This window comes from Tiliqua scincoides, chromosome 3, assembly GCF_035046505.1.
Source record: "Tiliqua scincoides isolate rTilSci1 chromosome 3, rTilSci1.hap2, whole genome shotgun sequence".
NCBI lineage: Eukaryota > Metazoa > Chordata > Lepidosauria > Squamata > Scincidae > Tiliqua > Tiliqua scincoides.
In genome coordinates, this window is record NC_089823.1 from 130,291,364 (window position 1) to 130,309,638 (window position 18,275).

Sequence of the window (18,275 nt, forward strand, 5' to 3'; positions counted from 1 at the left end):
AGAGCGAATGTGTCAAACTTGCTTCCGCTTACACTTTTCTACTGAGAAGCGGTATCATTCTGTACATTTTACTGGAGAATACATATTGAAGCGAATATGAAAAGTCTTCTGCAGGTGCACTTGAATCTCTAAAATATTGAACGATGATTGTTCTTAATAATAAGCATTTGTTATTATAAGCACTTTTGAGTGTACAAAGGGCTCCACTTTATTATCTTAAGGATCACATTAAAACTACCTTGTAAAGTAAGGAAGTATTATAATTGGGTATGGCCCAAGTTTATCCCTCACCCAATCTGAAGCCTCCACCAATACATCGCCCAGCTTCCTGATAAATGCTCCCCCACCTCCAAATGTGGCAATCCAGTCCCCTTCCTCCTCATGCTGCTTCTTCCTTGTGCCGTTCCTTTAAATGCATCAGGAAACATGGAACACACTGGAAGTACTCCCAGCATGTCTTGTTGTTCCTGTTTTGTTTAAAGGGACCACAGAAGGGTCAAGTAACATGAGAAGGTAGTGGGTTTGATTGCTGCTTTCTGCATTTAGCAGTTCTGAAAGTGAATTAGAGCAACTCCATCTGCTGTAGACTGCAGGAAGGTGGCAGTGGTCTTAGTGAAAGACACCCAGAGTTTGTCTGCTACTCCCCTTGACCCACTACTTGATTCAAGCCATGTTTGTTGCATCATGGTTGGGTTGGCTGTGATTATAATTCCCATTTTGCTGCTGGGGGGCTGAGAGTTAGTGGCTTGTTCTTGGCAGAAGCAAGATTTAATTGGGGAAGTTTGTAAAGGTCTGTGACCATACGATAAGTTTTGAAGAACTAGGGAAGTCTCTTGACCGATTCACTTCACCAGCTTGTGGATGCTGTGTTGGGGACTCCCATGAAAGACTTTCATGCTTGTCTTAGACTGTGTGTGTTCTCGCTCTCTTTTTTTTTAAAAAGGATTTGAAGCCAAGCAATATAGTAGTAAAATCTGACTGCACTTTGAAGATTCTTGACTTTGGACTGGCCAGAACAGCAGGAACCAGCTTTATGATGACACCTTATGTAGTGACTCGTTACTACAGAGCACCAGAAGTCATCTTAGGGATGGGATATAAAGAAAATGGTCAGTAATGCTTAGCTTTTCTCTTAGCATATTGTGGTTTATATATAATTTCTTCTGCATGCCTCATTTTACATTTGCCTCAGCTGCTGAAATGTTTTAAAAATAGCACCATGACCTAAATGTGCAGTATTTTTAATCTCAGAATGTTGTGTTGAAAGTCAATAATATTGGATGTTGAGAAGGCAGTGATGGCTTTACTTCTGTAAAACATGCATTTAGAGTGCTGTTCAATCTATGAAGAGAAGAAATTTAGTTTTTTAAGTCTCATCTAACCTTATATTTAAACATTGATTGAAATTAAATTCAAGTATTTATAACTGACAACGTTATACAAATATAAGTGGATGTAATAATTTGTGTGAATAGTATTAAAGCATCCAGTCAGTTTTTCTTTACCCAGACCAGAAATAGGCCAAGAACTGTTGACAATAAAATTTAAAAGCAAACATTCATAGCATCCATTTTAAAAAATCAGATTTTTGAATGCAACATTTTTCACAATTGGGTTTTGCAAAGCATGTAAAAACATCATGGCAAGCTTAACTTAGGGAACTGAAATGCTGTGGTGGCCTCAAAATATGAGTTACCTCCTTAAATCTTTTGTTGAGCCTTGACTTTCATTTTTGAAAAATACTTCAAATATTAGTCATTTTAGAAGAATCTTTTAAACATGAGAAAAGTAGAACCAGAGCACCTGTCTGTTTTTAAAATGCTAACCCCACCTGTATTTCTGAAATGTTCTTTTGCTAGGTAAGATTGTTTGTTATATTTTAGTGAAATGTTTGCCCCTATACCAAATGTAAGATTCAGCAGAGAAAAGTAGTCTGATTTAAATAAAACGCTTGTGTTTAGATATTAAATTAGCAAAAATAGTTGCAGAAAGGAGGATATTTCTACAGTATAAAAGCAGATTTTTCATTCAGTGGTGCTCTGACTTTGATGTAGCAGGGCACTGTTTAATTCTTTTGGCATCAGATGAATGACTGGAGAAAGAATCAGTTATTTGTATTATCCAGGAACACACAGGCGGCTCTCTTGTGTTGTATCTTTCTTTAAGGCCATCCTGAAGAAATATATTACAATAGAATTTTCTAGTCCTATCTAGTAACCAGGCATCTAACGCTATAAAACCACTGTTGATTTTGATGGGACTTGACATTTTTAAATTTAAGCACATTCGAAGCCAGTTGATTGCTAAAATAAACTCTTATTGTCCAGTCCTCAGAATCATGTCAAAACATATGTTTTGTGTGTGGTTTCCCCTGTCATTTCAGCCTTCAACACAGAATTAAGTTCCAACTGCTATTCATCTTTCCTTTATGAGCCAGATGATAAAAAGTTAATCCTTAAAGTGTTAGTTTAGTCTACCAGGGACTTCTGTGCATGTGCCACCATAATGTATGGAAGCTATGCTATGAAGCAATTATTGCTTCCACTAGGTTTTGCCCAGGAGATGTTGCTAGCAGATGGAGCCGTGCGTGTGTTCTAAAAATATGTTCACAGCTTGATCTCATGATTGCTTCTTTCTTTTGATGCTTTCTCTGCAGTTAGTAGAATGCAGTCATGTCCTGCTGCTTCTTTAATTTTCAATGATGGTTTGCTTTGCTTCTTCTTTTTTGTGCTACAAACATAGTGGATTTATGGTCTGTTGGGTGCATTATGGGAGAAATGGTTTGCCACAAAATCCTCTTTCCAGGAAGGGACTGTATCCTTGTGCTGCTGCAGCATGCTGAATTTTTGGTAACTCTTACGGTGGTTTTCTCCTTCTTGGAAAATGCTTATGGTGCAACTTCTTTATTTGCTTTAAAAGGGCTAATATTTATTTCTTTCTGATGGAAGAAATTTGGTTCTATTGAGGCTGCATCTAGCAGTAGGAAATAGTCTCTGCTGGGATGATAGCGAGCACATCTTCACTCTCATTCATTTTCATCCTGCACTGCTCTTAATTATCACTGGTTTGTTTATTTTTTTCCCCTTTTTCTTTTCTTTCAATCAGTTAATGCCATTGCATTTTGTTTTCAGTTGACATTTGGTCAGTGGGGTGCATCATGGGAGAAATGATCAAAGGTGGTGTATTATTTCCTGGTACAGACCGTATCCTTACTGTGGGCCTAGAACTGAAATCTGAAAGGTCAAATGTATCTTGGCATTTTCCTTTTCAGCATTAAATAACCCCTCACTCAGCTGCTGAGATTTTTAAATTTATTCTGTTCCCCTTCTGAAAAGTAAAAGTTTGCTGTTTGTTCCCATTAATAGTGTCAAATATTTTATACTTGTATTTGCTTTTTGAAAATAGCTCCAGAGTACAGTATTTAAAAAGGTTGAACTGATTAAGGATAAAAACAAGCAGGAAGATCCTAGACAATTGTGCACTTGTATAGTTTACGCAGGAAATGTTGTCGGTGGGCTTCATGAGCAAAACGTACAAGCCATTTGATTACCGTAATTTTATCTTGGCTGTCTGGTTGGTTGTTCTTTCTAGCATCATTTTCTCTTTTTAATTTTGCATTCACTCCTTTCTATGGTACCAAGTGGATTGCTTTAATGATTACTGTTTTGTTTAGCTTTCTAACACCCTGTTAATCTTCATTTGTGTGTGGACACTTCATTAGTGGTGCTCTTAATTAGTACTGTAACTAGAGTGAGGCAAATGAGGATACTTGACCAGGATACAATGTGAAGAGAGGAATGAAATCGGCAACAACTGGGTGGTGGTTGCCACTTGCTCAGGTTCTGTCTCAAATATTTGCTTCTTTACTTTTATTCTCTCTGACTCTTTTTTATTAGCAATAACTTCTTACTACTATAATCCTACATAACAATCATAGGATTGTTATGATCCTCTTTGAATATAAAACTGTACGCCAAGTAGTTAACATCCTTGCTGTTGCAGAAGGTGTCTTAGTTAAGGCAAAACTGGACCAGTTGATGGTTGTCTACTACCTGATCCATTGCATGTATTTCTGGTTCTTTAGGAGTATATGGCACAAGAGCTCTTTCTGTACTTTAAACAGCATATGAGATATACTTAATGACCTTTTGCAGTGGTCCCCAACTGTGGATATGTGGCACACCAGAGGGTCCTGACCCAATTTTTGGTGGGTCATGAAACAATTTTTGGTGGGACAAGTTCACATACTACAGCCCTCACTATCCACTAGGGTTAGGTTCTTGGAAATCCAGGAAGCTGGCAGTTAGACTAGACTATGAATAGAAAATTAGACTATGCGCATCAAGGTTAAACAATTTTCTACGTGGGGGGAGTGCAATGGCCAAATAACCTTCATAGCCACTGGGGCTTGAGTGGTTGATGAAGCTTTTTTTTTAGATGGATCCTGATGCTAAAAGTTTGGGAACCACTGGCCTATTGTATTTTAGTTGTCTACTTCTGAATTGTCTGTTTTTAAAGGCAACCTGTTTGGTCTGACAGGTTGCTATTATGTTATGCCTGAGCATTTCTTGAGGCTTATAGATAACTGAAAGTGTATTTGGCTTGCAGAAATCCTATGTGTTGTTGCTCAGTTGAGTTTCATTGCTTATGTTGACAATATCTAAGACCTGGATAGTATCTGCTCAAGAAGTGGGACAAATTCACACACTACAGTCCTTGTTAGTCACTAGGGTTAGGTTCCTGGAAATTCGAGCAGTTAGTGAATTCTCAGATAACAAACCATTGATCCTATGGAATCATTAGTTTGTTAGGTACAAGGGGTACTGGGGGGAGGGATACCTTCCCTGCTATCAGAAAAAACCAACAAGAAGTTCCAAAATATTTCTAAATACTGCAGAGACTTGCCAGAGGCTACAGGAACCTTCAGAATGTCACCTGCAACCAGTGCAGACTCCTTTAAAATGACTGGCAGAAGCGTCTTCCTGCCATTTTAAAGAGCTCTGTGCTGGTCACAGGCACCATTCTGAAGGTTCCTGCAGCTTCCAGAAAGTCTCTACATAGCAGATAACAAGAACAGAAATGCAGGTAATGAGAGAGAGTAGCAATTCTTTCACTTGCGGATAAGTGAATTTGCATATAAAGGGAACTGACTGTACTTGCACAACATCTGAAGTATACATCACTCATGGACATATGTGATGCACATACCTGGAAGTCTCCAACTTAGCATGGGGCTCCATGAAGTTGTTGAAGACTATGTGGTGGGCCTTGAGAAATGCACAGCCTGGGGATGTTCAGAGACTTTTTTTTTTTAAAAAAGCCAATCCTAGAATACTCCAGAAGCTAGTGACTCCCAGTTTGAGTTTGATCTGTGCAAGCTGGAATCTGGCCTGGATATATAAAACTTAAGTGTGCCAGAATTCACCACCTTGCCATTTTTTCCCCTAGTGCTAGCAAGCTGTATGCTGTTCATGTGCCTCTTTTTGCTTTTCTATAAGATCCTGCAACCCCTGGACTGGGGAAAGATCAAGAAGTCCTCCAGTCGTGGCTTGGCATACTCACTTTTTTCTTTTTTTTAACTTTTTTCTTCTCACCTTTTGCTCACTTTGTTCCCTGCTTTGGAGAAGGAAACAAGCAATGCAGCTCCCTCTCCCTACTTCTGCTTGTCCAAAGCCAGGAAGATGAGACCAATCCCTCACCTCCCCAAAGTTCTCTGTTCAGACCTTCATACTCTGAGGAGGGTAAAGGATGTTCTTTGGACCTGCCCCCGGCCCCCTGCCTGCTCTGCTCGCCTTCCCAGGAAAGTGTGGGTGAGATGGCAGTCTTGCTGAGCAAGCCCTCCTGTCTACTCAGAAGTAAGTCTCAGAGTCACTGGGGCTCACTCCCAGGAAAGCGTGGGTGGGGTGGCAGTCTTGCTGAGCAAGCCCCTAGAGCGGGGTGCTCATTATGTCGATTGAGAGCTACCAGTCGATCTCCAGGCGAAATGAGTCAATCGCAGGCTTCTCTCCGGTCCAAGCATCCCTAGGAGTGAGCCCCTGGCAGGCTTGTGAGCCCAGGGAGGGAGCCTAGGGAGTGAGTCCAGGGAGCCCAGGGAGTGAGCACCTGATGGTTCTGTGTGGTTCTGTATGCAAGGGGTTTTGCACTGGTCTTGCTGTGATGTCTATACAGAGATCCTCCCTCCCCCACACCTTTCCCCTGCTTTTGTACTGGTATGTATGGAGATCTGTGCCCCCCCCCCACTTCCATCTGTTGGTTCTGTGTGCAAGGGGGTTTTGCACTGGTCTTGCTGTGATGTCTATACAGAGATCTTCCCTTCCCCACACCTTTCCCCTGTTTTTGCACTGGTCTGTATAGAGATCTGCTTCCCCCCGCCCCTTGTATTGGAATCCAGGAAGATCTGGTGAGGAGGTAGATGTGGTGTAAGCAGTGGCCCCTTTAAGGGTAAGGCCTGGGCATCCAGCAGAGTGTGCTGCACCGCTGCAGCCACTGGAAGGCAATAGGGCCCTCAGGGATATAAGGAGTACCAGAGGCAGAAAGGGTTTGTGGGTTTTGAAGGAGTGCAGGTTGGAGGTAGGAGAGGAGACTGACTGGGTTTATTGAATTTGGAATCTGACTGTGGATTGTGACTGGATTTGGATACCCTGATGGATTTGACTGACCTACCTGGAACCTGACCGTGGACTGTAATTTGGCTTATTGGCTCTGGACTCTGATTTGGTAACTCTGATTGATGGGACTGATTTACTTGGCATCTGTGGACTGGAACTGGACTCACTTTTGCTTGCTGCACTGGTGAGTTGCACAAGGGAGACTGATCACCCTTAAGCGGGCACGAGGCCCAGTGGTTTGGAATTTGGCAGAACATCATTGTAGCAGAAAGATAATGTGATCCCCTATTTGTGTGCACCTGCTTTTGTGAGCTTCATAAATTCTGACTCTAGCGATGATGAGTTCTTGGGGTTTCCAGAAAACTAGAGTACTCAAACCTTTAAGTCTCTCCATTTGTTAATGACAGTGATAATGGTTCTTAATGCCACTGTTGACTGCTGTTCACTTTACATGGTTCAAATGTTATTCTGTTATAGTTTATTAAATATTTTATTACACTATTTGGTTCAGAATATTTTTTTCCTTGTTTTCCTCCTCTAAAAACTAGGTGCATCTTATGGTCAGGTGCGTCTTATGGAGCAAAAAATACGGTAAATAAAATTGTCATGATTTGGGGTGACCTTGATTTTGCTTCCAAACTGATAGGCACTTAATTACCTGAGTTTGCTATTTGTATATACAAGTGAGACCTGCCATGAAACATTAGTGTATTCTAAAGCCCCTTAGAGTGGTTCAGCCAACCTTGTGGAATGCTTCGTTCATCCTATGTCATGTGGGAAAGGGAGTTTTTTAAACCTCGCAGCACATGTCCCCATACTTGCTATAAACATTTAGGGCTTGTGAAAGCTAATTCTTCCACCCTTCCATTTTCATATGTCTTTTTTAGTCTTCCCGAAACACGCTGTTTCAAGTGCCCTAAATGATATATTTAATTTATAGTTTCAAACACCCTGCCCAGCTTCTGATTTCTTTAGACCACATTTATTGTTACTTCTCTCCATTGGGAATGAGAGCTGCTAATAGAAAACAATGAAATAATCTAGGATTTAGAGCAATGTTTTTGGGCCTCACTAGGTGTCTGTTCCCCAAATAAAAGGTAGAAGTTAAGACTGAGTTTCCTTTATTCAGACAATGAAATAAGGGTGTGTTTTATCTCCATTTGCCTTGAATGTTCTAAAAGCTCCATGAAGGTCCTCGGTCACATAGGTTGTGGAAGCTCAAAGGGGCATGGGTTTATCTACTTCTGCTGAGTCCCTGCATATGTAGGAGTCACTATCTAATGGCGATTTTATTTTAATGTCCATAAGAACAGCCCTGCTGGATGAGGCCATAGGCCCAAGAGTCTCCTTTGAGACTTTGAATTGCCAAGAGGCCATAGGCCCAAGATGGGTAGAGGAAATCCGTTTGGGTGCCTTAATTATGTTTGTTTCAGTTGTCCCTAGAGGTTTAGAGTGGGAGGAGCAGGGATTAGCAGCTGCCAAGCAGAAACAAATAATGCCAGGAGAAAAATTAGCCAGCTGATTTACAAACCTCCCAGCTTTCTTTGACTGACAGGAGTCTTCCGATTTCTCAGCACAGCCCTTTTTAAACATGGCTACTTTTCATGTTAACATAATGTTAACATGTAGCTAAACTCTGAAGTTATTTCAGAGGTCAGAGTGACTATTCATTCCGGAGACCAGATAATTCATTCCAGATTCTACAATCTACTGTAGTTCTGGGAAAAGCACACTTTGTTTTTCCTCAGGGCCTGACAAACTTTTCTTAAGCAGAATCCATCAGTTCTGGTGTACCTAGGGAGGGGGTCAGGGGGGCAAATGCACCGGGTGGCAACCCACAGGGGGTGGTGCCGTGATCCTTTCCCTACTGCCATTTTTTTGGGGGGGGGCCTGTTTGTGAGGTCTTTTTAAGTGTTGGGGGAGCTGCCAGTGGCCTCTCCGTCCCCCAGAAGGACTTCTGAGACCTTCAAAACATTGAAGAGGGCACTTAGGTTTTGTGGAAAAACGGAAGTACCGTTTTTCAGGCAGAGGGGGCAGCATTTTGCGAACCTATGCCCCTTTGCAGGGCCAGGTCCGCAGTTGGCCCTTCCTCGTATGCAACTCCCATAGGTGACTCAAAGTAATGTATGAAATATTCCCTCGTTTATATTGGTTGTTGCAATTGGGTTCTGAAAGAGAGCCCAGCACTCATGAATATATTTTTAGCATCTCTCACTCTTACGAATCCTGTTGAATCAGATCAAAGGCCCATTTAATTCAGCAGTCTGTTTCCAGAAGTGCCAGAATAAAGATAAGGAATATTTTTTCAGGTACCCCTTCCTCCGAATGGATTTATGACCCAATAGATTTATGGCACCTTTTGCTCATGTGCAGCAATCACTGAGAGCAACAGTCATGAATCAAAATGTGAAAGAATAAAAGCACACAACTGTAAAATCATTGGTACATTGTATGTATATAGTTTATACTGAATAGTATTTGATATAAAATGGAATGTGTTCTAGTTGTGCGTTTTTACCGTTCTGTTCTTTAAGCATTCTTATATATAATTATCTTTTGATCATACCTGTAGCTTTGTCTTACAGGCATGAGCCTGTCCTCTCTCCCCCTCCCCCCATTCTATTCTTAGAACCTGATAAACAAAGGTCTTGCTCTCAGGAGTCTCTTTCTAAAACACTTGAAAAATGCAATGCTACTCTATTCTAAGTGAGAAATAGAACAAAAGTGCTCTATAGCCCCCTGATTTAACTTTGTACTCATTAAATGGGATACAGATACAATAAAGAAAATAAACTTTTGGCATTAAATAAACATTGCCTTGTCTTTTCCCCACTATTGCAGTCTGTTATTGATGCAACAACCAAAAATATCTTGTTATCATGGCTTTGGAGGGACACTGGCAAGTCCAGAGGCGTGAGAATGTACTATGTAAATGATGTATGATAATGTGGCAGTCTGCTTCCTTTTAATATCTTATATATAGGGCTAAGAATATGTTCGGCTAACTTTGTGGCTGAACTTTGAGATGCATGAGATGGTCACTTGGCTGTTCTTCCAGATCTTTCCTGTGTGGAAAGTGTCATGATGCTCAGCCCTAGTTGTGATGACCTGCTGTTGAAAATCAGCTTAAAGAAGGATTAAAGGAGATATGCAATTCTGAATTGTGGTTAACTAATAATTGTTGCTCTGATAAGGTTGGCCATAACTAACCCATTCATTGTTGTAGCTAATGTAGCTTTTGTTCTGAAGACATGCAGTTTTTTTCTTAGCCTCTTAATCTCAGATATTGATCAGTGGAATAAAGTTATTGAACAACTAGGGACACCGTGCCCCGAGTTCATGAAGAAGCTGCAACCAACAGTACGGACATATGTTGAAAACAGGCCTAAATATGCTGGTTACAGTTTTGAGAAGCTCTTCCCAGATGTCCTCTTTCCAGTTGATTCTGAGCACAACAAGCTGAAGGGTAAGACTTCTGTTCAGTGTTGCCACTTGAATTTTCTCTTGTAACCTCATAAAGTTGGTAGCCTTGAAAGGTGGAAGATCAAATGTTTTATCAGATTGTGAACCTTGTGAGTGGGTTTTTTTTGTTACTGTACATCAGCAAGAAAGAATGGTGGAAATTGTCCTTCAATATTATCCTTTTAATGACTTTGAATATCCTATAATTTACCTGCTCAAAGGTAAGCATTTGGATTGCTGCTTAACAGTGAATTCCCTTCCGTTTTTCATGTATTATCTCTTTCAACAGAGAGTGGCCTAGCATGCTGAGAGGATTATTGCCAGAGTAACCTTCACTGTCTCTCCCTCCTTCCTGTCCTTGGTCTTTTAGCCCTACAGGGAGCATCAGAACCAGAAAGGAGTTTTCAATGAGTAAAAGCAGAATATTGCTTTTCTGCTTTTGAGTGTCTTTATTTAAAGTATGTGTAGCACATGCCATGCCCTAGAAGTACAGCACTGGCTGTCTCCTGTCCTTTGGTGAAGGGAAAGGGATTTTTCCTCTTTTGCTAATATGAGTGCCAAAGATGATTTGGCCCATCATCCTAACTTTCCCTTGGCTCTCCTGCAACAAATAGATTCAGCAAAGCTGGAGCAGGTAGAGGAACTCTAGCAATGCTGGACTCTGGACGTTATTTACATTTATACTTGCCCTTCCTCCCAAGAGTTCAAGGTGATATACATGATCCTTCACACAACTCTGCGAGGTAGTTTAGAAAGTGGCAGAAAGAGAGTGATTGGGGCAAGGTCCCTTAATTTCATGACTGAATGGTACTTTGAACTCAGGTACCCAGACTCGAACCATTACACCAAGTTGACTTGGTGTTGGGATCCCAAGTACTGCAAATATATATTTCATACCTGCTTCCTGTGATGGGTTTCCATACATTATGTTGGCAGCTTGGCTTTGGTACTGAGTTTTCTGGAGAGTCAGAATTGTCCTCTTTTTTTTCTTCTTCAGTATTTAAAATATGAATTAAGTGCTCTTAATTGTTTCTAAAACTTGATATCATGCTTGTGGCCTTGGATGTCTTCCCCCCCCCTTAGTGTCACTCTGGTGGTCCTAGTTTATAGCCAAGTGGACTGACAAACCTGTTATCCTCCTTGTAATGTATCACTCTTCCTCTGTGCAAGAGTCATACTCTAGTCTATATTAATATCAAATCAGTAATTGCCCCCAAAAATCATTGGCTTGACAGTGTATCTCCAGCTGTGTAAAAAATGTGGTCCTTCTTATTCTGTATGTGACTTTTTCCCCCTTGATCTGTGCTTAAATTTATAAAATTGGATTCTATGTTCAATGTTATTCTTGCAGCCAGCCAGGCTAGAGATTTGTTATCCAAAATGCTGGTGATTGATGCATCAAAAAGAATCTCTGTCGATGAAGCCCTACAGCATCCCTACATCAATGTCTGGTATGACCCTGCAGAGGCAGAGGCAGTAAGTTCTAGACTTTGGATACTGTGCTAGGAAGGATGCAGATCACGTTGTTTGGTGCCAGAGGATAGTCCCATAAGGGTTTTTGCTCTGCTACTAGCAGTTTGATCATAGCTTTATTTTCCGTTTGTCTTAAACATAGCCTGCTGAATTCCTGGGAAGGAGCTGTAGACAACTTGGGATAAACTTAGTCTTTTACATAAAACTGTTTGGGCTTTTATCTAACACTGTGGCAAAATGGGGAGAGGGGCAGTTCAGCAAAAAGCTTCAGTAGAATTGAAAGGGGAGCCTGCTTTTATTTTATTATTTGTCTGATTATTATTGATTAATAGCCATTATTGCACAATGGCTGTTAAACAGTTTGATTTTTTGGCAACTGGGCTGTATTTGCCCTTGCTGTCAGCACATTACTAAATCTGGTTATCTGCATAGTATTGTGCCATAGTAGCGTTAAGTGATCCCTTGTTAGTGAGAACATAAGAACAGCCCCACTGGATCAGGCCATAGGCCCATCTAGTCCAGCTTCCTGTATCTCACAGCGGCCCACCAAATGCCCCAGGGAGCACACCAGATAACAAGAGACCTCATCCTGGTGCCCTCCCTTGCATCTGGCATTCTGACATAACCCATTTCTAAAATCAGGAGGTTGAGCATACACATCATGGCTTGTACCCCATAATGAATTTTTCCTCCACAAACTTGTCCAATCCCCTTTTAAAGGCGTCTAGGGTAGACGCCATCACCACATCCTGTGGCAAGGAGTTCCACAGACCAACCACTCGCTGAGTAAAGAAATATTTTCTTTTGTCTGTACTAACCCGCCCAACACTCAATTTTAGTGGATGTCCCCTGGTTCTGGTATTATGTGAGTGTAAAGAGCATCTCCCTATCCACTCTGTCCATCCCCTGCATAATTTTGTATGTCTCAATCACGTCCCCCCTCAGGCGTCTCTTTTCTAGGCTGAAGAGGCCCAAACGCCATAGCCTTTCCTCATAAGGAAGGTGCCCCAGCCCCGTAATCATCTTAGTCGCTCTCTTTTGCACCTTTTCCATTTCCACTATGTCTTTTTTGAGATGCGGTGACCAGAACTGGACACAATACTCCAGGTGTGGCCTTACCATCGATTTGTACAACGGCATTATAATACTAGCCGTTTTGTTCTCAATACCCTTCCTAATGATCCCAAGCATAGAATTGGCCTTCTTCACTGCTGCCGCACATTGGGTTGACACTTTCATCGACCTGTCCACCCCCACCCGAAGATCTCTCAGACAGCTCAGAACCCATCAGCCTATATCTAAAGTTTTGATTTTTTGCCCCAATGTGCATGACTTTACACTTACTGACATTGAAGCGCATCTGCCATTTTGCTGCCCATTTTGCCAGTCTGGAGAGATCCTTCTGGAGCTCCTCACAATCACTTCTGGTCTTCATCACTTGGAAAAGTTTGGTGTCGTCTGCAAACTTAGCCACTTCACTGCTCAACCCTGTCTCCAGGTCATTTATGAAGAGGTTGAAAAGCACTGGTCCCAGGACAGATCCTTGGGGCACACCGCTCCTCGTGTGGATCACATGAGGAGGAATGAAAGATTAAAAAGTCTGTTGAAGCAGTAGCAAAAGGAGCAAACTGCAAAAAGCTACAAAACAGCCAAGAAAAACAGTAGGATTTAGAGTCAGGGGAGGGAAAGACTCCCTTCAAAATCTGGATTTTTGGAGATGGAAATGGAGATGGAAAAAACTGACTAGGCCATAGGGTTACTCCGCCGCTTTTTCCCAATCTGCAAAATATCTGCAACTTCAAAATAACATTTTCAGTGTATAATATGCGATATTTACAGTTTTCATCTTTGCATCTTTTGTTGCAATTCTCACTTGCTGTCTGCCCTTGAAAGTTCTAAACATTTCAAAGCCTAGACTTGTATGATCTCCATTTGCTGGGCGCTAATGCCCAAGCCTTGTGTCACATGCATCATGTGGCAGGTTGGCACTCTGAAACATTTACTCTGGTGTATATACTTGCCTGCAAATACTGGACCTAGATAATTTAGAGTTGTGTTCACACAGTAGTTGGCATTACTTCATCTTAAACCTATTTCATCTGTCTGAGTGAGTTTTAGAACTCAGCTGCCTACATGTCATGGCAAAATCCAAGAATTTAAAAGTGAAATGCCAGCTCACTTTAAAGCCTGAAAAACAAAAATAAAATGTTGAATAACTTAGAACTGAAGCTGTAGTTGTGCCCGTTCTTGTCTTTAAACACTCTGTGCCTGGATTTGAATCTCTTGCCACAAGTTCCAGCCCAGCTCATTGCAGTGAGGAACGTTCCTAGATGATGATCAGTGCTGAGAGGTTTCTCAGTCTGATGCCTAATAAAAAGCCATCAATCAAATCTGGAGCACCTGCCAGTCTTAAGTGATTTTGCTGCCTTGAGTTGAGTTTTAACTGCTTCATTCTGTTTTCAGCCTCCACCAAAGATACCAGACAAGCAGTTAGATGAAAGAGAGCACACAATAGAAGAATGGAAAGGTGAGAGTAATGTTTTTAGTTCTTCATGAGAGCCTGACTATAGCTATTGATAATGCTTCTGCTGTACTGTATGAAGATACTGAAATGTGACTGGGAGCTGCATTTGTTCTCACAAAACACTTTGGGAATAATTGATAACAAAAGGTATTCAGAGCCTTCTGAACACTTTTTTTTTTCAGACTCCCTCCTTCTAAAAATATTTCATTTTGTTTCAGCCTCAAACTTGTGCAGACTCATGATTACTGAATATAAGCTATCTATACCTTAATCCACTTTATTGGCGCTCTCTTGTTCAGGTGTAGTACAATTTTTCACGTGTCCATTTTTCTTCATGATCTCTGTGCAGTCACACCTATGGGATCTGCATATGCACAGAGTCCGCCTCAAAAATTTCTAGAGCTTTAGCCACAGAATTGGCACTCGTCCCTCCCTTACTGAGAGGGAAGATACCTAACTATGCATGCTCAGTGAGGTGGGGGGGGGGGTGTCTCAGTGATTGTACCACTAATTTTTGTAACGAATTCTGGGTGCTGATTTTGGAAAGTATCCAAGTGGACATGAAATAATTTGTTGAAGGTATGAAGTCTCAGGTTGCGTACTTGGGGTATCATTTGCTCCAGATGCATTTAACGAGGGAACATTACCAGCGGATTTGGTAAAAGTCTTGGGTAGCCGAGTTAACTAAGAGGATGTGTGTTTTGTTTTGTTATCTCAACTTTGTAGTCCTGTGCATCAAAGCAGCATATGTACCAAACACCACCTGAGTAGTTTTTCAGCTTGTTGATCAGTAGAACAGAATGGTGGTATGAAACAAGTGTGTTGCTTGTCTTGTCTAATATGTTCTATTCTCTGTTGGCTGTTTGGTATCTTCTACAACATGTGAGTGTTTTTTGATATGAGATCTTATCTGAATCATTTGAAATAATGCATAGATAACATTGCGTTTCATGAATTTTCAGAATTAATTTACAAGGAAGTCATGGACCTTGAGGAGAGAACGAAGAATGGGGTTATACGTGGACAACCACCACCTCTAGGTTGGTTACAATAAAAGCACGTGTTGCTTTATTTTCATCTACTTTCTGAGTAATTGTGACAGGCAGATCTTGTCTAATATGAGCTCACAGATTTGGTGGTGCTAATTTCCTTCCATCCATGCATTCATCTTTGGGTTCATGTCTCTTTTCGTTCATGTGGAAGAAGTGCACACATCCATTTATACACAGCTGTCAGGATACCAGCAGTTCTTTTTGAAGCCACTGCAACTTTGGGAAATGCAGCTATTGTATATAGCAGTTATGTACCATGCTGAAACTTCTCCTCCTTTCTTCATAACAAGATAGGCAGAGGCAAACCTAAGAACACCTGTGTATAGAAAATGTAAGAGCCTACTGCAGTGTGAATAGACTTAATCTGTTTTGGGTTATAGTCCTTTAAAATAAAAAGCAAACAAAAAACCAGAGAAGTAAGAGATTCCTTTTTAAAGCATGGGTGGGCAAACTTTCAACTTTAGGAATCCTGGACCTTTAACAATTGTATAGAAGAGGGAATTTCAGCAGGTGTACCTGCTGAAATTCTTTCCTACACAATTCTCTCTCCTACACACTTGCTGAAATTATCTTTCCTACACAGTTGTTAAAGATCCGGGATCCGGAAAGTTGAAAGTTTGCCCACCCCTGTTTTAATGAAATAGAAATTGATTTCAACTGTCTGTTGTAAGGTTGCTTCCTACAAGGTGATCTTTTGGGATTCCCAGATTAAAACCTTCTAGTAATATAAGGGATCACCAAGAGAGACAGTGTCTAACTTGATTAGAATTTCCTCAGGTTGTGTTAGCTGATTCAGAGCCCAATCCTGAGCTTACTGCCAGCGCTCACTGTTGCAAACGTGCCATAAGGCACATTTACAGGGTTTAGTGCTGGCTCACGCAAACTGCTGGGTGGTGAAGACGTAGGTGGGGACTTGGGGGGAGGTGGGCAGGAGGCATGCTGGGGGGAGGAAGCAGGGTAGGACCGGTGGAGCTCAGCTCTACCAGATCCTGAGCTCTGTGTTGGGCCATATGGCTCGACATGGAGCTCTTTGATTCTCTGACAGCTCCAGAGCTGCTGCAGAATCAAGTAGGCCCATTGCGGGGCTACTTGCCTTACCTGGGGGAAGGGGACAAATATCCCCTTTCCCCGAGGAGCTGCTGGCGGCTGCTCGGTTGTGCTAAAGATGCCGCAGCAGCCATTTTCAGCGCAGGCACCAGGCAGCTCAGGATTGGACTTCCCGAGTTGTTGTCCTGAATCAGTATCCCTTGTTCATGTGAATGATGACTATCAGGGTGTTTTCATTACAACAAACTTGCAGATTGCCTTCCACCCACCATCTGTATACGTCCCAAATTGTGACCATGCTGCTATCTACAGGGCTACAGCCCATGCTGAAACAGCACTACCATATCCAGCATTGTTTCTATTGCTTTCTTCTCTTCCATTTCTTTGGCATTCCTTATATAGAGAGGCGCTTGGAAACTGTATTATTTTACTTAGGCTGTAAACCTTAGTCTTACTTCTATCTTATTCACCTGAAAGAAGCACCTCTACATATCATCAGGTCAGTGACTGAAACTAGTTATAAAATTGGTCAGTTAGGACAACATTCCTTGTGAACAGTTGAACCAGCTGCCTGTTCGTGAGCTAGAGAGAAATGAATCAGGGCAAGCAATGAAGTAAACCAATCTCTTTATAACTGAATTGATGTTCTGTTTCTCATAGCACAGGTGCAGCAGTGATCAATGGCTCTCGGCATCCATCTTCATCGTCATCTGTCAATGATGTGTCTTCAATGTCCACAGACCCAACATTGGCCTCCGATACTGACAGCAGTCTAGAAACATCAGCAGGGCCGCTGGGTTGCTGTAGATGACTACTAGATGTATTGGTGGGTGGGTGGGTGGGTGTTTTAGTTACAGAAACTGGTGGTATTATTTTGGGGTATTTCCAGAAGTAATTGTGGGATTCATTTCAGAGTGCTAATTTTAAACTGTAAGTTGTGTTCAAAGCAAGCCACAATGCTTTCCTGTAATTAATTGTACAGTATTAAACTTAATAATTTTTATCATGGATTTTAAAATCTGCATTTGTTTTACTACTGTGATGCTGATCTTATTTTTTAAAATGGCATTTGTAAGATTTGTTTTATTAAATTAACATAGCTGTTCAGTGTGTTACATCACAACTTTATTTAAGATTTTCTAGACTTCCAAAATGGTTTTATTGAGGTCCCTGTGTATTCGTGGACCCTTTTTCAGTCAATAAGCTTAATACTTTCTTTTTAGCCATGTGACTGGTGAAACATCTAATTCAGGTACAGCTATAGGGATAGCAGCTCTGAACAAAGGAGACTTCTGTGGTGTATAGGGAACATTCTGTAAGTTCTAGCAGTGTTGCATCAGGAAGAAACAGATGCTGCTGTTTGAAGTTTGGCATAATGCAGCTTCTGATCACACAAAACAAGAAGATGACACTTGATTGAAACAACCTTGCAATGCAAATAAACTCTTTCCTTCTAGTCATCTTTAGCCTGTCTCTTCACACTTGCCCACAAATTAAATTGATCAACAACACAAATTTGTCTTTCCAAAACTCCGTGTCATTGCGTGAGTTCATTTATCCACCTGTTCTTGTGTATTCAGGCTAGTGCAGTTCTTGGTTGAAAGTTCTTTTTTTCCTCCCAAGCATTTCTGCCCTGTCCCATCCTGTGCTGCTGCACACACACACACACGCGCACACACACACACACACACACACCCAGGCTCTTGCAGCTTCTGATCTTTGAAATGAATGGCACATGTTGCTGCAGGGGAATCCATTATGCTGGATCAACAGCATTGATCTTTTGCCTTACTTTTCCATCTTATTGGACCAGCATAGCAGAAATCCCAAAAGCTGCCAGTGGGTCATTCTGAAGCCATGAAAATTAACTAGTTTTCAGCACTGAGATCCAATTTTGTATGACCTCCCTTTTTAAAGAAAACAAATAATAATGAATTATGTAGAAATGTTAAATAGTAACGTAAAATGGTGCTGCTCCTCACTGAAGTATGTTAACTGTTTACAATGTACATTATTTTTTGTGTGTGTGCAGCTGACTTAAGTTCTATGTATGAGTAAAACAATCATTGAAAAATTGTCCTTGATAAATGCAATGTTTTTGTGATTTTA

The 18,275-nt window shown here is 41.2% G+C and overlaps 1 protein-coding gene across 3 annotated transcripts in view; it reads left to right on the forward strand.

The window, feature by feature from the left end:
- MAPK8 (mitogen-activated protein kinase 8) overlaps window positions 1–18,275 on the forward strand; it is a 32,423-nt gene extending 14,148 nt beyond the window's left edge. For 2 of the 3 annotated variants that reach the window (XM_066618785.1, XM_066618787.1), the window contains 7 exons: window positions 944–1,109; window positions 3,132–3,203; window positions 9,892–10,074; window positions 11,422–11,546; window positions 14,007–14,070; window positions 15,030–15,107; window positions 16,832–18,275. In XM_066618785.1, coding sequence (XP_066474882.1) covers window positions 944–1,109; window positions 3,132–3,203; window positions 9,892–10,074; window positions 11,422–11,546; window positions 14,007–14,070; window positions 15,030–15,107; window positions 16,832–16,977 — 834 coding nt within the window. In that variant the 3' untranslated portion in view covers window positions 16,978–18,275. Of the gene's footprint in view, window positions 1–943; window positions 1,110–3,131; window positions 3,204–9,891; window positions 10,075–11,421; window positions 11,547–14,006; window positions 14,071–15,029; window positions 15,108–16,826 lie in introns of all 3 variants that reach the window. The other variant, XM_066618786.1, reaches the window with a different exon arrangement.